This window comes from Eschrichtius robustus, chromosome 20 (assembly GCF_028021215.1).
Source record: "Eschrichtius robustus isolate mEscRob2 chromosome 20, mEscRob2.pri, whole genome shotgun sequence".
In the NCBI taxonomy this organism is placed as follows: domain Eukaryota; kingdom Metazoa; phylum Chordata; class Mammalia; order Artiodactyla; family Eschrichtiidae; genus Eschrichtius; species Eschrichtius robustus.
In genome coordinates this window covers 65,270,184-65,291,094 of record NC_090843.1, presented here as the reverse complement: position 1 = coordinate 65,291,094, position 20,911 = coordinate 65,270,184, and the positions used below count along the sequence as shown (strand labels likewise).

The 20,911-nt window shown below is 59.4% G+C and overlaps 2 protein-coding genes across 2 annotated transcripts; one reads left to right on the top strand and one right to left on the bottom strand.

Moving 5' to 3' along the window:
• Nucleotides 1-7,877: 7,877 nt before the first annotated feature.
• MAPK7 (mitogen-activated protein kinase 7) lies at nt 7,878-12,731 on the top strand. The gene is made up of 6 exons (XM_068530371.1): nt 7,878-8,509; nt 9,153-9,318; nt 9,962-11,040; nt 11,137-11,717; nt 12,083-12,216; nt 12,312-12,731. Exons 1-6 carry the CDS (start codon nt 8,278-8,280, stop codon nt 12,463-12,465), a joined length of 2,346 nt encoding a protein of 781 aa, XP_068386472.1. The 5' UTR covers nt 7,878-8,277; the 3' UTR covers nt 12,466-12,731.
• Nucleotides 12,732-12,894: 163 nt separating this feature from the next.
• MFAP4 (microfibril associated protein 4) lies at nt 12,895-15,525 on the bottom strand. Its single transcript, XM_068530372.1, has 6 exons — nt 15,439-15,525; nt 15,129-15,207; nt 14,762-14,916; nt 14,240-14,336; nt 13,980-14,162; nt 12,895-13,833 (listed from the first exon to the last, which is right to left on the bottom strand). Exons 1-6 carry the CDS (start codon nt 15,442-15,444, stop codon nt 13,586-13,588), a joined length of 768 nt encoding a protein of 255 aa, XP_068386473.1. The 5' UTR covers nt 15,445-15,525; the 3' UTR covers nt 12,895-13,585.
• Between the last annotated feature and the right edge of the window lie 5,386 nt (nt 15,526-20,911).

Genomic DNA, 20,911 nt, shown 5'->3' with positions numbered 1-20,911 from the left:
TGCGTGTGCCCGGAGCGTACGTCCCAGTGGGCCGTGTATCTGTGTGTGTCCCTGCGTGCCCGCGCGTGCAGATCTGCGCGTACGTGAACGCTGTTGTGTGTGCGTCCCTGTGTGTGAATGTGTGTGCACAGTGGTGCCCCGCATTGTGTGCGTCCTGGGTGGGCATGAGCACGTCTGTGATCCGGCAACCTAAGTGGACCGCGTGTACACATGAGCACTGTGCCGTGACTGTGCCAGCGTGTGCGTGTCACAGTGTGACTGTGTGGCCCGGAGGGCTCGGCAGCACTGCAGGAGATGGGAGGGGCAGCTGAAGCTGCCGCCCAGCACCTGCCTCACCCCCACCCCTGCCGCACTGCTCATCACCTGCAATACGGGCTCTGGGCCAAGGGGGGCCTTGGCACCCGCCACCTTTGGGAAGGAGCGTGGAGCCCCCAGGGCCGGGAGAGATGAGGGTGGTCTGTACTGGGAGGCCGTGGACCCTGAGTGAGGGAATCCAGCCTCCCAGCCTCCAGTGTCCCCGAGAAGAGTCCTATCTTGGTCTTGGGCACTAGGGCACCTCCCACCTGCCCTCTTGATCAGTAGATGTGGCTTTGCCCCTTCCACCTGTGAGCTACCTACTCAATATCTGTTCTCCACTTCTAACAAACCCTGATTTGGGGGGCAGCAATGTGCCTGTCTAAGCACTTGATTTCTGAGCCTCCCTTGCAGGTAGGGGTGGCCATGTGACGCAGCTCTGTCTAAGGAGATGTAAGTGCACATCTGCTGAGGGCTACCAGGAAGTTGTTTGCTCTTGTGATGACAGGGGACAGATGTAGTGCCATATCCTTCTCCTTTCATCCTTTATCCTGCCTGGAGCATGAATGGGATGGCTGGAGTGCAGCAGCCATTTTGCAGCCATGAGTTAAGAGAGGCAAAATGTCATGAGGATGACAGCCAGTCGGAAGGGTGGCGCCTCAGTCCCTGAGGTGTTATTGAGCCACTAAACTGAGGTCAACAAAGTCCTTTGGATTTCTTGTGATGAAAGAAAAACAAATCTTCATGTGTTTAGGCCATGGTTGGTGGTTTCCTGTTATTTGCAGCCTGATGCAATCTTAACTGATCGTCTCAGATTGAAGGCTGGGAGAACCAGCTGCCCTGGCTTGCCCTGTCCCCTGACTGGGGGCCCTCCCTCCAGCCTGCCCAGAGTCCTGCCTGCCCCCAGCCTCCGCCGTTTACGTGGTTAACAGCAGGCCGGGAACCAGTTGTAATTTAGACCAGCTCTTCATGTTCTTTTAATCACGACCCTCACTACGCAGAAGCGGAGACTGAGGCTTTCTGAAGTCACCAGCCGAGGGGGTCTTAACTCAGTCGTTACCTCTGTGGTGGGTCCTGAGGGCTCACGGAAGGAGTTCTGGCCCCCAAACTCCCCTCACCAACCTGTCCCACTGGTGCCGAGGGCCCCATTGAGAGCAGGCAGCGTCCTTTGCAGGTTCATCCATTAAGCTGGCCCCCTTCTTAGGAAGGGTGTTCTGTCCACAGGGCCCGCAGGCCACCCTCTCTGCTAGGAGCAGGAGCAGGAGGGCCAGCTGAGGAAAGTGGGGAAGGAGAAGGGGGAAGGGGCCGCAGGCTGACCAGTGGGTCCTGGAGCAGCTGCCTTGGCCTCTGCAGACAGGGGTGTGAGCTTCGCGGGCTTCCTCCCCGGGGGCCCCAGCCGCTCACCGGGTGACTCAAGGCTGGCGGCCTTAGCCACAGAGGCGTGTCTGTGCGGGGAGAGTGGAGCTGGGTACCAGGAGTCCCAGAGGTGGAGGCAGTCCCCTCCCTGCACACCCCCACCCTGCACGTGTCCCTAGGTCACTCACCCCCACCCTGCACGTGTCCCTAGGTCACTCACCCCCACCCTGCACGTGTCCCTAGGTCACCCACCCCCACCCTGCACGTGTCCCTAGGTCACTCACCCCCTCCCCTGCTGAGCCCATTTCTCAGCTGTTAACAGGGACAGCGGCTCCCTCTGGAAGAAGGTGAGGGTAGAACTGTTTACACACCCAAGACGCGGCTCGAATGCCCCTGGGCCTGGGGGTGTCCGCCTGAGTGACCACGTCGGGTCCAGCACCTCCAGAGGGCCAGGCCCATGCCTGGGGCTCTCCTGGCTGGGCTGTCATTTCTCAAACCCAGAAAACAACCCAACCAGGGAGGTCTGAACATCCCCACTTTGCAGACGGGGACACTGAGGTCAGGGCCCCAGGGGTCCCGCACAGTGGTCCTCTGCCCACCTCTCCGGCCCGTCTCTGTGTGCCCCTCCCCCTGCCACCTCCACGCGGGTCTCTCTGTCCCTAGATGTGTGCTGAGCTCACTCACACCTGCTGCTGCCTCTGCTTAACCCTCCCCTCCTCCCTCCTCCTGGTCCTTTCACCGGGCTGGTCCCAACCTGGATGTCCCTCTGTGACTTCCCCACCTGAGCAAGGGTCCCCTCCTCACCCCCAGTGCCTGAGCATCCCCTCCTCAGCGCCGACCACAGCGGCAGCCACTGCCGGGTGAGGGTTGGTCTCCCTGGTGAGAGAGGGGCCGGGACCACATGTCCCTGGTTGTGACACAGAAATACACAGTAAAGAATGCCTTGGCTGCGATGTGGCAGAGCAGGATTCAGACTCAGGTGTTCCTGATCCCAAAGTGTGTCTTCTGAAAACTAAGGGGCTTTGGGGTTGGAGGGGAGGCAGTCATGTCGGGATAGCAGCTCCCCGGACGGAGACCCCGCTCTCTGCTCCTCAAACTTCCCCTGCACTTCCTCTGGCGGCAGAGGGGTGCAGATGAGTGGGGCACATTTCATTCCTACTGGCATCCATCCGTCCTTCCTTAAAACCCAGGTTTCCTTTGGGAAAATGGCCCTCGGCCGCTCCCCCTTCCAGAGGTGGGCAGGTGACTCAGGTCTGGCCAATCAGCATGCTTCCTCCCACGCCCCCCACTAGCCTGTCCAATGAGAGGCCACCCCGAACATTTGCTGGGACTATCGACAAAGGGGGTGGTCCCTGGAGGTTGTTGGAAGGAGTCCACCATCCGGGGCTCCCCGATACCCCCAACATGACGAGGGTTAAGGCTCTGCAGCCCAGGAGGGCCTCCAGGGCTGGGATCAGAGACGGGGCTCACCAGGTGCTTGGACGTAGCTGAACGGCCTCACCCCCATCCACCATGCAGCTCAGGGGTCTGGATCTTGGTGACACCCCCATTGTCTCCCCAGAAGCTCTGACACAACCCACGCTTCCTGCTTTCACCTCCCTCCACATCCGTCTTCAGGGAGCCACTGCCACTGCTTGGTCCAGAGCCCCGTCAGGGCTGTCACCTGGACGGCATAATAATCTCCTTTTCTCCAGCCTCTTCTCAAGTATGCATTCCACACAGTTTGCCAGAAATATTTCTCAGGAAGGCAATTCTGAAGGGCGTTCTACTCAAACCTCTTCGGAGGCTCCCAGTGGCCTAAACCAGGAATGGTGAACTTGGATGCGCACGTGGCCAGGCAGGAGGCACGGCCAGGAGGGCTGAGCGGTGGTCTGTGTGACGAGACCCTCTTCATTCCCACAGCTTAGTTGCTGCTTCTCCTCCTCCTCCCCGCTCCCTCCCCTCCCCCTCCTTCCCCTCCCCTCCCCCTCCTTCCCCTCCCCTCCCCCTTCTCCCCTGCCCTCCTCCCCTTCTCCCCTGCCCTCCCCTCCCCTCCCCCCGCCCTCCCCTCCCCCTCCCCCCCTGCCCTCCCCTCCCCCTCCCCCTTCTTCTTTTGGAGACATGTCCCCTGGGCCTCTTTCATTTCCCTGCTTTTACTAAGGTGTTTCTACGCTGGTACAAGCACGTGATGAATGGCACCATGTGACTCCTCCTCTCACACTGCCGGTGGGAGCCTAAAGTGATATAATATGTAAGGACAGGGATTTGACACCCTGTTAGAGTCACGAGTGCAGCGCTCTTCAACTTGGCACACGCCCGCTTCTGGGTGGCTTAGACTCACAGCGCACGAAACGATGTGTTCAAGATACTTTAGCGCTACATCATTTGCAACAGCAAAAAATGTCCACCTATAGGGTCTTGGTTAAATATATTATATCTGTAAAGTGGTACTATGCAGCTGTAAAAAAGAATGAGATGGGAATTTCCTAGCGGTCCAGTGGTTAGGTCTCCGTGCTTTCACTGCTGAGGGCCTGGGTTTGGTCCTTGGTCCAAGAACTAAGATACCGCAAGCTGCGCGATGTGACCACCAAAAAAATAAATAAGTAAAAATGAAAAATGAAAAACTTAAAAAAAAAAATGAGATGGTTTCTTAGGCATGACATCAAAAGCACAAGTGACAAAAGGCAAAATAGATAAATCAGAGTTAATTGCAATTAAAAACTTTTGTGCCTCAAATGATACCACCAAGAAACTGATAAGACAACCCACAGAATGGGAATAATTATGTAAATCATACGTCTAATAAGGCGCTTATATCCAGACTATATAAAGAACTCTGCAACTCAACAATAAAAACGAAAATCACACAATTCAAAACAGAAAAGGAACTGAATAGACACTGAACAGACATTTCCCCAAAGAAGAAAAATGGCCGATAAGCACATGAAAAGATGGTCAACATCATTAGTCAAGAGAGTAATGCAGATCAAAGGCACAATGACATACCACTTCACACCCACCAGGATGACTACAATTTAAAAAAGAAAAAAAAAAAAGGAAAATAACAAGTGTTGGTGAGGATGTGGAGCAATTGGAACCCTGAAATATACTGGTGAGAGCTTCCCTGGTGGCACAGTGGTTAAGAATCCACCTGCCAATGCCGGGAACACGGGTTCGAGCCCTGGTCCGGGAAGATCCCACATGCCATGGAGCAACTAAGCCCGTGCGCCACAACTACTGAGCCTGCGCTCTAGAGCCCGTGAGCCACAACTACTGAAGCCCACGTTCCACAACTACTGAAGCCCGCGCACCTGGAGCCCGTGCTCCGCAACAGTAGAGGCCACTGCAAGGAGAAGCTCGCGCACCACAACCAAGAGTAGCCCCCTCTCACGCAACAAGAGAAAGCCCGTGTGAAGGAACGAAGACCCAACACAGCCAAAAATAAATAAATTTTAAAAAATAATAAAAATTTTAAAAAAAATTTAAAAAAATATATACTGGTGAGATTGTAAAGTGGTGCAGCCACTGAAGTAAACAGTTTGGCAGCTCCTCAAAAAGTTTAAAAAGTTTACCATATGACCCAGCAATCCCACCCTTAGGTCTGTACCCAAGAGACCGGAAAGCCTAGGTCCACACAAACCTCGTCCGTGAGTGACTGTCCAGAGCATCATTATTCACAATAGCCAAAAAAGTAGAAACAACCCAAATGTCCATCAACTGATGATGGGATAAACAAAACGTGGTCTATCTATACAGTGTAATATATTCAGCCTTAAGAAAGAATGAAGTTCTGACACATGCCACAAGGATGAACCTGGAAAACATTATTCTGAGAGAAGGAAGTCAGGCACAATAAGTCACACAGTGTATGATTCCATTGATCTGAAACGTCCAGAATAGGCAAATCCATACAAATTAGTGGTTGCCAGGGGCTGGTGAGGGGAAATGAGGAGTGACTAATGGCTTTCTTTTTGGGGTGATGAAAATGTTCTAAAATTAGGCAGTGGTGATGGTTGCACAACTCTGTGAACGAACTAAATTCATGTACAGAATTGTACACTGTAAATGTTTTATGTAAATTATATCTCAAAAACGCTGTTATAACAAAAAAAGAATGAGAGGTCCCTCTGGTTTTTGATACTGCGTGATCTGCAGGAAAATTGTAAAGAATTTGTTACCTTTTTGTAGAGTAAAGGGGAGGTGGGTAATAGTGTGTATTAGTATTTGCTTGTGTTCAATTTATATTGTTTTTTCTTACTTCCAGTAGGAAACTATAAAATCCGCCACCTGGCGTGAGACCAAGATTTTTCACTTGAACTTTTTAATTAAGATTTGAGTTTTGAGCCATATGAAACAACTTTTTCTTGAAGTAGTCAGTTGTGTCAAATGCAGCAAGGTCATAAGGCAAGGCTGAAGAATGTTAGATAATTGATGACTATTCCAGGACGGAGTCAGGGCCTGGTAGGGGCAGGAGGAAAGCAGCTCATGGTGTATTCAAAAGTAAATGAGAATCAGGGAGTTTTTGCCAAGGAAGTTGAAATGTCTGTAACTTGTATACTGATCCTAGCTGGAATATTTATAGAGAAGTATTTAAAGGATTCGCAATTTATGGGTCTCTTCTGCTATTTTATGCTTTATTCCCACAGCAGATGGGACCATCAAAGAGCTGGCCATCAGGTTCCCTGAGAAGACGCATTTATGGGTCCTGCTGTTTTACGCCCTCTCTTTTCACTGACGGGCACCGCAGAACTTATCCTGCACATATTTCAGAGTTAGGGAAGGCTGTATACTGTCACCTAAGGAAAGGCCATCGCGGAAATATTTTCAGAACTCAGGGCAGGAAAGGTCCACTTCCCATGAATGTGGTTTATTAATGTTCAAGGCTAATCACGTTAAGAGAGAATTTGGCTTTTTGCTGTGCTGTCAGGAAAATCAGAAACAAATGAAAGTTCAACTAACTCAGGAGGCCCATGTGATTTTTCCATGTCTAAATACGAGGTATCTATTTGTTCTGGGGCTGACCTTATACTCCTAGACGTTTTTCCTTATGTCGTGTTTTTAAGAACGCAGTCTCTACTTTTCCATCTTAATGTATGGATCCTAGTGAACCTCTTAAAATTCAGTGCAAAAAACCCCACAAAGTATGGAAGAGTTAACAGAAAGAAACTGTCACCACAAGAAAACAGAAGGGGCTTCTGAAGGGCTGGCAACGTTCTGTTTTTCTGGTTTTCTCCATTTGAATTCTATACACTGAGGTGTTAGGTTTGTGAAAACTGATTGATACACTTATGTGGAACTTTATGTATGTTTTAGTAAAAAATGAACAACCACAACAGTGGGGAATGTAAACAAAATTCCTTTCTGGTCTGGATCTACTCTTCGGCCACCAGTTGGGACGGAAGGGATGGACCCTCGCCGAGGCGCTCAGGCCTAACTCCTGGCCTCCCCGACCCCGGCCCCTTCCTCCCCCGACACTGGTGGACACGCGGCCTCCAGCGAGCGGGCGTAGCTGACCCCGCGGCCCCGCCCGCTGCCCCGCAGGCAAGGCGCGGGAGTCGCTGGACGGATCCGCCCCACGGAGGCGTCACGCCCGAGACCGGGAAACTGCGAGCCGAGGCCCGGCGACGCCGGAAGCTGAGAGAAGAGGACCAGCCAACGGAAATCAGTGGAGGCTGGCTTCGGGCCGACGCTCTATAACCCGGAGGACCGGGATCTCTGTGGTTGGATGTGACGGATCACCGTCTACCTGGGATGACGCTTTCCCAGCGCCGGGCTCCCGGGGCCCATCGGGAAAATGGGGGGCGCAATCCCCGGGGCGATAGGGGCTGATAAGGGAAGAGGGGGCTGAAGGAGGGGGACTGCGTGATGCGGCCGCCAAGGTAACATCTAGTCACCTCAACCCTCCAATCTCCCGGGACCAGTAGCAACAGACCTGGCGGATCGGAGTGGATGCGCGCGCGCAGGGGCGGTGCTTTCCAGTCTCGCGGCGCCCGGGGCTGCCAGCGCGCATGCGTCCGAGGAGGGCACCAGGCCGCAGAGACCCTGCGAAAGCCGAGCGCGGGTTGGGCGGCTCCCGCCGGGGGACTGGACAGCGGCGCGGGCGCGGGTGGAGGCGCGGCTTCCTTGGCCGGTGGGCGCGGATTGGACGCAGCAAGTGGAAGGGGTGGGCACCTCCGCGGAGACCGTCCAGGGATTGGCCAGAGCCTGCGGAGGCGTGGTCTTGGGGGGCGGGGCGGGAGACAGCGCGCTGCTGAGGTGGTGGTGGTGGTGGTGGCGGCTGCCCGACCCAGTGAGCGAGCGGGTCTTCGGGTCCCACCCCCAACCCCGACCCGGGGACTGAAAGCCGGCGACGCCGGGGAACCGGGGAGCCGGGACCTCCGAGGTCCTGGGAGGCGTCGGGGTGAGGCGCCATCCGCCGAGTGCGGACCGAGGAGCGCGAACGCCCCGCCCCTCGCTTTCTTCCTGGACCGCGCCTCGCTGCGCCTCCCCCACCGCCGACCCCGCGTCCCGCGCGGGCCTGAGCTCCGGGCTCCCGCGGGTGCGGGACGCGGGCTGCGTGCGCCGCTCGGCCTGCGGGCCTGGAGGCTCCGGGGGGCCCCCTGAGTCCGGGGCCGGGCCCCTCCTCGCCCGCGTCCCCACGCAGACGCCATGGCTGAGCCCCTGAAGGAGGACGACGGCGAGGACGGCTCCGGAGAGCCCCCCGGGCCGGGGAAGGCGGAACCCACCGGCCCCGCCGCCTCCGTGGCGGCCAAGAACCTGGCCCTGCTGAAGGCGCGCTCCTTCGACGTGACCTTTGACGTGGGGGACGAGTACGAGATCATCGAGACCATCGGCAACGGGGCCTACGGGGTGGTGTCCTCCGCGCGCCGCCGCCTCACCGGTGAGCGACCCGCCCGGCCTTGCTCGCACGTGTGGAAACCGGTTCCCGGGGGCTGAGACCCGCCCCGTCCCAAGCAGCCAGCGGGGCCGCTGGGATGTGAATTCTGGGTCAAGTCAGCAAGCGTGGGTTGGGTGCCTCTGGGGGCCGGCCTCTGTATTGGGCTCGGGTCTCTGAAACTTTGGTGGCTTTGCCAGCACATCAGCCTACTTCCTCCTTAGGTGACAGTCCGGGTTAGACCCGAATGGAGGTTCTCCAGAGTGTGTTCTGGAGCCAGAGACTGGTGCTCGGGGTTGGTGGTGGGATGGATGAGGTCTGAGATGCAGAGTGTAGGGAGGTAGAGTGAGCACAGGTGTGAGAGTCTAGAGTCTACCACTAACTAGCTGTGCAACGCCCAGCAAGCTGCTGAGCCCAGGCCTCCGCATCTGTAACTTTGAGCTACGAGTACCTGCCTCAGGAAGGAGGTGACGGGGAAATCTGATAACGTATGTACTATGCTTAGCACAGAGCCTGGCACAAAGTAGGTGCTCTGTAAGTGGTAGCTGTTGTCACTTGCATCCGCAAAGGGAGGTATTGAAAGGGGCCTTTTGCTACTCTGCAGCTAACCAAGGTACCTTGTGGCATCTGCTTTTCCCCTGTTCTCCAGGCCAGCAGGTGGCCATTAAGAAGATCCCTAATGCTTTTGACGTGGTGACCAATGCCAAGCGGACCCTCAGGGAGCTGAAGATCCTCAAACACTTCAAGCACGACAACATCATTGCCATCAAGGACATCCTGAGGCCCACTGTGCCCTATGGCGAGTTCAAATCTGTGTAAGGAGTGGGGATGGAAGAGGGAGACCGAGCAGGGACCTTTTCTGAAGGCTGGGGCCATATTGCTGAAGTTCTAGAAGGGTAGCTGAACCTAATGGAGGGCAGGCTGGGAAAATTCCTGCGATTCCAGGATCAGTGCTCCCTTAGGGCTTTGCCAGGGATACATGTGATTCCTCTAGGAAAGTGCAGAAGTAACAGTTTTATAGGACCTCGGTATGTAGCGTGGCAAACGTAGGACGTTCATTCTGTATCTGTACCTTTCTATTCCCATAGCAGACATCACTAGTCAATCACAGAACACTGTCCTACAAAAAATGGAGAAGGCTTTACAGTTTTCATCATAGTTTTTCAAGCAGCCACTACCAAACGATGGAGAGGGCTCCCGAACTAAACACGTTGGCCAGCCTGGTTTAGTCCAACCCGACCTTTGCTCTGATGGTGAAACTAGATCTGGAGAGAAAAGCGATTTCACTTCACTTAAGTTAATGGACAAGTTGTAGAGAATCTAGAATTTTCATAACCTGTGGGTGGCCCCTACAGGGTCTGAGAGTAAGGCCATGACCTGTCTGGAGCGGGAGGGCGTGGTGAGGATGGGGCTGGAGGGTGGGCAAGACAGCCCTTGCCTGTCTCCCCTGCCCCTCAGCTATGTGGTTCTGGACCTGATGGAGAGTGACCTGCACCAGATCATCCACTCCTCGCAGCCGTTGACGCTGGAGCACGTGCGCTACTTCCTGTACCAGCTGCTGCGGGGCCTCAAGTACATGCACTCGGCTCAGGTCATCCACCGCGACCTCAAGCCCTCCAACCTGCTGGTGAATGAGAACTGTGAGCTCAAGATCGGGGACTTTGGCATGGCCCGAGGCTTGTGCACCTCGCCCGCCGAGCACCAGTACTTCATGACCGAGTACGTGGCCACGCGCTGGTACCGTGCCCCCGAACTCATGCTCTCGCTGCACGAGTACACGCAGGCTATTGACCTGTGGTCCGTGGGCTGCATCTTTGGGGAGATGCTGGCCCGCCGCCAGCTCTTCCCAGGCAAAAACTATGTGCACCAGCTGCAGCTGATCATGATGGTGCTGGGTACCCCGTCGCCGGCCGTGATTCAGGCCGTGGGGGCTGAGCGGGTGCGGGCCTACATCCAGAGCCTGCCGCCACGCCAGCCTGTGCCCTGGGAGACGGTGTACCCGGGTGCCGACCGCCAGGCCCTCTCCCTGCTGGGGCGCATGCTGCGTTTTGAGCCCAGTGCCCGCATCTCAGCAGCTGCCGCCCTTCGCCACCCCTTCCTGGCCAAGTACCACGACCCCGATGATGAGCCTGACTGCGCCCCGCCCTTTGACTTTGCCTTTGACCGCGAAGCCCTCACACGGGAACGCATTAAGGAGGCCATCGTGGCCGAGATCGAAGACTTCCACGCACGGCGCGAGGGCATCCGCCAGCAGATCCGCTTCCAGCCTTCCCTACAGCCTGTGGCCAGTGAGCCCGGCTGCCCCGATGTTGAGATGCCCAGTCCCTGGGCTCCCAGCGGGGACTGTGCCATGGAGTCCCCTCCGCCGGCCCCACTGCCATGCCCTGGCCCTGCGCCCGACACCATCGATCTGACCTTGCAGCCGCCCCCGCCGGCCAGTGAACCAGCCCCTCCAAAGAGGGAGGGAGCCATCTCAGACAACACCAAGGCTGCCCTCAAGGCCGCCCTGCTCAAGTCCTTGCGGAGCCGGCTCCGAGGTGCCTGGCAGAGGCCGCGGCTGGCTGGGGAGAAAGAGGCAGAGGGGCCCCAGGCCTGGACAGGCTCTTACCTTCACCCTCCCGTCTTCTCCGCAGATGGCCCCAGCGCCCCCCTGGAGGCTCCCGAGCCTCGGAAGCCGGTGACAGCCCAGGAGCGCCAGCGGGAGCGGGAGGAGAAGCGGCGGCGACGGCAGGAGCGAGCCAAGGAGCGGGAGAAGCGGCGGCAGGAGCGGGAGCGCAAGGAGCGGGGGGCCGGGGCCTCCGGGGGCCCCTCCGCCGACCCCCTGGCCGGGCTGGTGCTCAGCGACAACGACCGCAGCCTGCTGGAGCGCTGGACTCGCATGGCCCGGCCCCCGGTCCCCGCGCCCACGCCCCCCGCAGCCCGGCCCCGCAGCCCGCCGGCGGGCCCTGCAGCCCAGCCCGCGGGACCCCCGCCGCAGCCTGCCTGCCCGCCTGCTGGGCCTGCGCCTGCTGCACCCCAGACCGCCGCCTCCTCTGGCCTCCTGGCCCCCCAGTCGCTGGGGCCACCCCCTGGGCTGCCTGGCCCCAGTGCCCTGAGCGTTCTGCCTTACTTCCCCTCTGGCCCACCCCCTCCAGACCCCGGGGGGGCCCCTCAGCCCTCCACCTCCGAATCACCCGACGTCACTCTGGTGACCCAGCAGCTGTCCAAGTCGCAGGTGAGGGGAGAGGCCCGGCCGTGGGGATGCCTGAATCTGAGCCCAGGGGAGGCGGGCCTGGGAGGTCGTTGGGGGTAGGAGAGGCTGTGGTGTGTCCTGGTCCCATGGAGCGGAGCGGTAGACGGGGCTCGAGCTCTCCTAGCCTGCCTGCTCGCTCGCAGAAGGAGCGTAGCGCTGACGAGCCGGCCGTTGGAGACCCCAGCCCGCACTCGGTGTTTGTTGAGGCTGGTGTCCAGGCCCACGCGAGGGCCGTGTCACCACAGGTGTCCAGGCCCACGTGAGGGCAGTGTCAGGGTGGGGTGCCCTGCAGACCTCAGTTGGCTCTGGGTGGTTCCCGCGTTGTAAGCTGCCATCATCCCCTGCAGGTGGAGGACCCCTTGCCCCCCGTGTTCTCCGGCACCCCAAAGGGCAGTGGAGCGGGCTATGGCGTTGGCTTTGACCTGGAGGAATTCCTAAACCAGTCTTTCGACATGGGCGTGGCTGACGGGCCACAGGACGGGTAAGAGCTGGGCCGGGACTCCAAAATGAGCTGTGGCTAGGGGCTCCCAGCACAGGAGGAGCCCCTCACCCCACTCTCCCCCTTGCCGCCCTCAGCCAGGCCGACTCAGCCTCGCTCTCAGCCTCCCTGCTCGCCGACTGGCTCGAGGGCCACGGCATAAACCCTGCCGACATCGAGTCCCTGCAGCGTGAGATCCAGATGGGCTCCCCCATGCTGCTGGCTGACCTGCCTGACCTCCAGGAGCCCTGAGGCCCACAGGCTGTGCCTTGCTGCCAGGGGCAGACCCAGCTCCAAGATCCGCAGGACCGTTCCCGAGGGCTGGAGCCCCGGGCCTGACAGCGGAAGCTCAGCTCGGGTTATTCTGCAGGTTCATCTCAGACCCACCCTGCGGCCTTAAGCGGCCACCTGAGCCAGCACGAGCCACGGCAGGAGGGGCGACCCCTACCCCCCCCAAGCGATAATTTTCAGTATTGTATTTTTATTATTATTATTATTACATTATTATTATGACACAATTTTTTTTGCCATCGAAACGAAGCCTGTGAAATATAAGGTTCCCTTTAGTGCCTGTCTCCAGGGCGTGTTTCTGGAGTTGAGGGCAGGGTGCCATCAGTCGGGGAACCAGCGCTTGGGGGCCAAGCTAACGCATCTGCGTGCACAACAGCCAAGGCCAGTTCATTCAGGTCCTGAGGTTTATTAAGACCTCCACTCCCCACTTGCTCCCGGCCCCACAGAGGTTGCCCTCTGCCACCTCGCATGGTCAGACACACCCCCGGGGCGGGTGGGGGGACCTCACAATCTGTGCCTACCTTGGCTGCGGCTGTTCTAGTGTGGCTTGCGGTAGCCGGGGTGAGATACGGTTTGGGTGTCGAGCTTCGGGTGCCTGGGACGGGCGGGCGGGGGAAGCTGAGCGTGAGCCTGAGACGGGGTTGGGGCCCGTGGTGCTCGCCGCTGGGAGGGAGGTGAAGGACGGGAGCTTCTCTGCTGGCTGGCGGGACTGCTAGGGCGTGGCGGTGGCGGCCACACGCGGGTGGCCTGGCGTGTGCCGCGAGTGGGTCGGACTGCGCCGCCGGGCTCCCGGCGCGGGGCCCTGGCGGAGGCCGCAGTCGGGAAGCCGGCTAAGGTGGGACACCGGCCCGCAGCCTTCCGGACGGGGTCCGAGTCCAGGCCGGGTGGCGGTGCCTTCCCGGAGGTCTGGGAGGCCGCCGACGTGTAGCCGGTGGAGGGGAGCGCAGGCCCGGCTGAGAGGTGGGCGTCGAGGGTGTGAGGGGAGCGGTTGGGCTGGAGCCACAGGGCCCCCGGGAGAGGCGGGCGCTGAGGGGGGCGGGGCGGCAGGGCGGGGGGCGGGGTCTCGAGGCGGGCCGGCGCCTCAGGCCCGGCGGATCTTCATCTCGGTGCGCTTGAGGGAGTAGTAGAAGCCCTTCCACTGGGCCCAGTTGATGCCGTTGGCGTAGGAGAGGTGGGAGCCGCCGAGGTAGAAGCCGTTGAGGTTGGCGAAGTGGCAGCTGCGGAACCAGAAGGCGCCCGACGAGAGGGCCGCGCAGTTCTGCACGAAGAGGTCCTGGTCCCGGTCGAAGGTGGAGAACTTCTGACCGCTGTGGTAGGACAGGGAGTCGCCTGGCGGAGGGGAGGGGCAGCCTGGGGACGGGGCCTCTTCCGAGCCAGACGCGGGGTAGCTGTGCGTCCGCAGCTCGCGGGGCCGCCTGGGCGCGGGGGCAGCCCGGCCTCCCCCCGGCCCCTCCGCGGCTGGCGGGAGCGGGTACCTGCCCCGCCGTCCTCGAAGCCCGCCACGTGGAGGCTGTAGCCGTCCTCCTCGGCGCTGACCGCGTGGGGCGAGATAGAGAAGTCGGCGTACTTGGCGAAGGCCGTGTTGTTCTCGAAGTCCTCCAGGTCCACCCGCAGCTCATACTTCTGCTTCAGTGTCAGGAGGTGCAGGTTCTGCAGCCCTGGGAGGGGGCGGGGGGCGTGCCGGTCAGCGGGGACCTGGCTCTGGGGGCGCCCAGCCTGCCGGGCCCCACCTTACCCAGCCAGTACTCCCCATCGGCGCGGCCAAAGCCCAGCTTGTAGTCGTTCCAGCCCCGGAAGAAGCTCACTGAGCCGTTGAATCTCTTCTGGAAAACCTGGAGCAGAGAGGATGGGCCTGGACGCTCGAGGGGCCGGGGGCTGGGGCCTCACCCGGGCACGGACCCTGTGAGGCTGAGGCGGCTCGTGAGAGGACCGAGCCGGGGGCCGAGATGAGGCGCGTGCCGGCACCGAGAGCAGGAAGAGGTGAAGGGGGCGTTCTAGAATTGAGACGCCTGGGCTTGAGTCTGGCGCCAGCTGTGTGACTTTGGGCAAGTTACTGCACCTCTCTGGGTTTTGGTTCCTCATTTGTAACCTTGCTCCCAGGTTTATTGTGAGGATTGCAGGCACTAACCTACCTTAAGCATCTAGGAGTCTGTGGTGGCAGAGGCTCACAAACTGTGCGGTATCGTCCCTGCTTTAGAGACGAAGTCACAGGCTCACAGCCGCGCGGCTTGGCCTCCGCGCCCCCCCCTCCACTCACCGTCCACTTTCCACCCTCGGTGGTCATGTCACAGAAGACGGGCACAGGCACGCTGGGGCCCGAGGGGTAGATGAGGTACACGCCGTCCTCCTGGTAGCCCTGGGCGTAGATGTCGTCGCAGTCCAGGGGCTGCTGTAGGCACGACCTCTCCAGAGCTGGGGGCGGGGTGAGGAGAAGGGGCCTGAGGCACGCCAGCCACCTCCGCCCCCCCGGCCCCCCCTTCACCTCCCTCCCCGACCTGGGGGCGCGTACCGTCTGGCCCACCTGCCCCTTCTTACAGGCTCAGCCCTGGGGCCCGACTCCCAGCTGCGATGCTCGGGACAGCCCCCTCGCCCAGCCTGTGGGCCGTGGGAGTGCGGCAGCTTACCATCTCCCCGGATCCCCAAGACCTGGGAGACGCAGGGGCCAGTGCAGAGAAGCAGCAGCAGCGGCAGAGCCAGAAGGGCCTGGCAACAGGAGAACAGGGTCACCCGCCCAGCCCCAGAGCCCCTCTGCATTTGCCCCTCAGACGAACCAGCCCTGCCAGGAGCCCCTGGTCTGCGCCTCTGCCTCCACACCTCCCCTGGGGCAGGCTCGTGAGCGCCCCGTCCCTTCACAGCCCCCCGCCTGGCGAGGGCCCTGTCTGCAGGGTGGGCTCAGTCCCCTGTGGCCCTGAGGCCCCCGCCCCGGCCCGGTACCTTCATGCTGCCAGCTGGGCTCCGAGCGGCTGGGTGTCTGCTGCCCCAGACTGCGCCCCAGACTGCGCCGGCCCAGAGTTATGTGCTGGGCCCCCGGCCAGCCGCTCTGGCCCCGCCCCTGTGGCTGCAGAGCCCCCTCTCCCCCTCCCCCGGCAGGGAACCAGCATCCACTTACACTGTCAGTGGCGCCGGGAGGTGGGCCCCGGCCAAGGGACCACCTGGGCCTCATTAGGCCTGCGGGGCAAAGTGGGCGGAAGTCCACGCCCCAGGGCTCAGACCGGCCCGGGACTCCCCCCGCCCGGCACCCCCAGCCCCTGCCCTGCGTCCCGACGGCCCCCCTGCCCACGTCTGTTTATTTTCTCCCTCTCCTTCCCTGGCCTGGGTTTCATTAGCCGTCGTCGCTAGGGAAAGGCTGAGGTTGGGGGGGTATGTCTGGGTTCTGGGGAGGGGAGGCCTATTCTAGGGGAGCGGAAGGTGGGGTGGGGGGCAGCTCCAGAGCTCCTGATGTGGGACCCGGGGCTGGGGCTGGGGGGCAGGGGCAGCGGCCAGACTATCCTGGCAGGCCCGGGACATTGCTGAGCCGTGAGCACAGCCTGCAGGCATCCAAGTGCTCTCCGCCAGCCTGAGCCAGGGCCCCTTCCAGCACCCCTCAGGCCCCCTCCTTCCCCCTCCCCCAGAGGCCTCCTTTGTTTTTCTTCCCCGTGCCACAGCCCCTTCTTCCAAATGCCTTCACTCGGCTCCCATCCCACCTCAGTCTCCCCTCGGCCCCTCTCAGCCAGTTTCCTCAGCCCTGAAAGACCACCTCCTCCTGTCCGGCCCCCTCAGCCTCCAGCCACCCTTTCCCTGCCCCAGTCTGGCAGAGTCCTCGGCATAGGCTGCCAGGACAGTCTCCCCTGGGGGCCGCTCTGCCACCCCCTGCTTCGAGCCCCCCTGTGGCCTCAGGGCTGAGCCTACACTTCTCACCTTGGAGTTGAGAGGAATGTGAAGTGTGGCTGAGGCCTACGTCGAGGGCCTTACCCCTGACTGCTCGTGACTCACAAAGTACAGCCCGGCCACACCAGGCTCGTCGCATGGAGGCCCCGCCTGAGCCGGCTCTGTTCCCCGCGGGGCCGCCTGCCGTCTCCTTACTTGGCCTTGAGCGCCGGAGGGCAGGGGCTGCGTCTCGACCCCGCGTGGAGCCTGCATCCGCTCACAGGTCAGGTGTCTTCGGAGCAGCTGCCGTGTGCTGGCTGCCCACGGAGCCGCAAACACAGGCACCAGACAGTTCATCGCACACGTCACGCGTGTCGGGGACGAGCGTTTGTAGAGTGGATGAGATGTGCAGAGGCTCAGAGTGAGAGAGCAGCTCTGGCCCCGGGCCCCCTCCTCACTCCTGAGTCCGCGGCCCCTTGGGTGCGCCCCGCTGGCCCCGGTTCTGTAAGTGCTGGTGAGAGTTGTCTCTTCGTAGGTGCGTGTCCTGGGGGATCTGGAGCCAGCTGCCTGCATTCAGATCCAAGTTGTGCCACCTGTTAGCTGGGTGACCCTCGGACAAGTCACCTAGCCTCTCTGTGCCTCGGTTTGCTCCTCTGTAGAACAAGTGTGGTCGTGGTCTGTCCTTCAGAGGCCTGTGTGAGGGCTGGGCATCGGGTGCCTAGCACAGGGCCCACAGTTGGTAACTGTTCAGTAAACGTGCTGTCATCGTCATAAATGTAGTGATTGTTCTTCCATGAACGGATTGCCTTAAGTGTGATTTTTATCCTTGTCTGTGGAAGAGATGGTAGCCTTCCTCTCGATAGCCGTTCTTCCCTTAGTCCTGAGTAGTGAGGTCCTGATTCTTAGCTGGCCTGATTGTCCAGCTTCCCTTGGGGAGGCCACATGTCTGAATTTTGGCCAAGAAGATGCAAACAGATGTGGGGCAAAGGCAGCAGCTATTCCCTCTTCTTCCAGCCCTCTGTCCTGTTCCTGGGCATGATGGCTGGCACTCCAGCTGCCACCTTGGACAGTGAGGAGGAGGCCCCTTCAGGGGGTGGTGGGAGGTGATCAGGGAGGATTCGTGGAGCAGGTCCAAAGCCAGCTCTGGACTGCCCTTCTCTAGCCCTCTTTTATGTGGCAGAGAAAGAAACTTCTATCTAGTTTAGGCCTCTTTGGTTGTTTCCTGTTACACACAGCTGAATCTAATCCTAAAACATCTCTCTTTTCAGCAAATGCCAGCTAATTTTAGCACAGGCTACAGAAAGGAAAATAATGAGAAGTCAGTCATCAAAACAAATAATAAAACATGTCCTAAGTCAAGTATCAGACTTCTGCTGAGTACAACTAATAAACATAGGAACCCCTCCCCCGCCAAAACCGAAAGAACACAAACCAAAAACAAAAAAGGAAAGAGAGAGAATTAAGCAATGATGTAGTATCAATCATATTTTGCCTATTAGTTTTTTCTTAAAAACTTAATGTATGTGGGTGTGCAAAGCAGGCACTGTGCTTGCTGGGTGTGGTTGAGGCTTGGTTTAACTCTTCAGGGAAAGAAATTTGGCCACAGGTACCGTGAGTCAGTCCTCCCTCTGAAGACAGTGTCTGAGGGAAACCCCTGGACGCGCGGAAAGGGGCCCGTATCAATGGGCACGTTTATTGGCTGCCCAGCATGGAAATTTCTTCCCGTGTCTGGGGGTCCCCCTGCCTGGAATGAGGGTGCAGTTGGTTGGTTTAGCTGATCTAATGCACGGCCCTGGGCTCCACTTTGGGAGGGGCTAACTCGAGCAGGGGCAGGGGGACTCTGTTCTTGGGGTGCGGGTCACCCGGAGGCCTCTGGTCCCGGGTCCCAGGCTGGTTGGCCGTGACTTTGCAGGCGAGGTGCTGAGTCACGTTGGCTCCGCTGGGGCCGCAAGCCCTGAGCTTGGGTCTCGGCCCTCCTGGCGCCTGGTTTGCTCTGCCCATTGTTAGGTGTCTGAGGAAGACGCCCCTGCGGTAGGTGAGGGGCTTCTCTGACCGGCGTTGTTGGGGGAGGTGGCTGCCTGAGTGGGGGTGGGTGGCAGTGAGGGGGCTCCGAGGCTGCGGAGTGGTGGGCACAGAGGGGACGGTCTGTCAGGACGCTGCTGCCCGCTGGACAGCCCGTCTGCTGCAGAGCTGGTTCCAGGAGGTGAGGGCTCCCATCCCATGGGCCTTGCATGGGTCTCTTGCCCACCCCCTTGGCGTTCGCCTCTCCGCTCCACCTTTCTCCGTCCTGCTCTGTCCCCAGGGCGCCACTGTTCCTGTGGCCCCAGCTTGCAGCAGGATTCGGCCAGTGGGAGGCCCTGGCAGGACGTGGGGGGAGAGGGGTTCGGGTGTCCCCCCAGGCCCTGTCCTGCCCAGGACCGCAGTCTGCTCGTGGCTGTGCTCCCTCCGCACCCCCAGGGACGGCTCCCCCCCCCCGTAACCGCCTCACTGGCCCTGACAACCCATCTCCTCCCCTTATCCCTGCAGCCCGGGAGGGCCCCGGGCGCCTCGACGCCCCCCGTGCTGGTTTCCTTAAGGCCCGCATCCAGGTGACCGTCCCTTCATGAAATGCTCTACAAAACAGCTGAGTCTGCCTTTGTTTCCAGCCAGGACCCTGGTTGACACAAGGTCTTTGGTTTTGTCCTGAAAGCCCAGCAGCCTGTGGAGTGTCTCAGACCACAGCTGAGGACGAGACGCCCACATCTCCCGCAGCAGAGGGTATGTCCTCCAACCCAGGCAGAATGAGCCGTGCTCCGAGGGAGACGGGGCTGCCTGTCGGAAGGAAGGAGGGGTCTGGCTGAGCTGCCGGCCCCGGGCCCCTCCCCAGAGGCCGCGGGAAGGGGCAGGGCCCTGGTGGTTACCGCAGGACGAGGGTGTGGTGTCCCTTGGGGCGTCAGGTCAGACCGCGTCAGGCCCGCCCTGGGGTCGGCTTCAGCAGGTGACTTTCGGGGGGACACAGGCCAGCGCATACCCCCGTGAAGGCAGCGGTGAACAGACACACAACCTCAGCCGTCCTGGAGCCAGAGGGGAGAACCTGAGAAGGTGCCGTGATGACAGGTGTGTGGTGGGCAGGGGGGCGGGGAGGGGGCCACGCGGGAGAGGTGTCGCCAGCATGGGTCCCGACTGATGGGGGCCGTGCGGGGTGTGGGCTCCTTCCCTCCCGTGTTTTCCTTCTTGAAAGGGGGGAAATTAGGAGGGATTTGGTGTTGTTTCCCCCCCCACACACACCTTGTTCTGGTTTGGGGCAAGTTCAGCGGACGGAGCTCAGAATGTGGCCGAGAGAAGACGCATGGGGGCGGGGGGCGGATTGGTGCTGGGCTCAGACCTTCGAGGTGGACCCGGAGGCCCTTGGGGTTGGGGTGTCTGGGGCTCACGTAACTTAGGAGCGTGGCTTCATTTCAATGTGTGAATTGTGTGGACGCTGCGTGCTGGGAAGGAAACACAGATGGAGGTTTTGGGGTTTTGGTTTTAACGTAATGGAATGAACGGGTGCACATCTTCGGGGGAAAAGGGTGCTTGAAGGCCCTTTTTGGAGAGCAGCAGTGCCCACCCTGATGTCGGAGGAGTCCGGTGGTTCCTCCTGTTTCGCCGTGTGGCCACTTGGTGGCCCTTCCACGCGGGGAGGCTTGTGTCCTCCTCCTGGGAAAGTTTTTCTCTGTCACCTCTTCATTCCTGTTTACTTCCCCTCCGTTTTCTCTGTTCTCTTCCCGATTATTTTATTAGTTGATACTGGGTCTCCCGAATGGATCCTTACTTGTTCTTATCTTTTCTCTGACATTTTCCATCTGCGTTTTTAATTCTAAAAATGACTTATGGGGGTGGTACTGAACCAAACTCAGGGGTGCTCGCCCACGAGTGTTAAAGCCAACCTGCTGACACCAGGTTGTGGTGAAGGAAAGTGCAGCGTTAACTTCAGGGCCACAAGGAGAACCCGAACTCCCTCCGGGCTTTCACGGAGGGTTTATAAAGACAGAGTGAGGGAGGGGGTCGAGGGTGTGTGATCAGCTCTTGGACATTCTTCTGATTGGTTGGTGGTGAGATAACAGGGTGATGTTTCCGGAATCTCAGTCAACCTCCAGGTTCCAACCTGTCTGGGGTCTACGTGTTGGTGGTCAGCATGCAGTTAACTTCTTCCACCTGGTGGAGGGGTTTTCAGTATCTGCAGAACAGCTCAAGGATACGGCTCAGGATGTTATCTATTGCCCTTGAGGAGGAACTAAAGGTCCTTGACTTTGTTTTATGGCTAAACTATTATTATTTCGTCTTGCTTGACTTTTTTCCTTTGTTTCTGCATTTTCTCACTTCTCTGATTAAATTTATTCTTTGGAATTCAGGGAAAGCCCAGGAGGCTAAAGTTTTTCTGCAAACAAGAGGCAGGCAGAGGTCATGGTCTGGGACGGTCTTTCCTGGGAAGGCCCCATAGGGTCCTTCCTGCTCGGTTGCAGGGGTATAATTTACAGATAGTAAAATCCACGCGCTGTAAGCACACAGTTCAACAATTGCTCCTTTAAAAATACCAGAG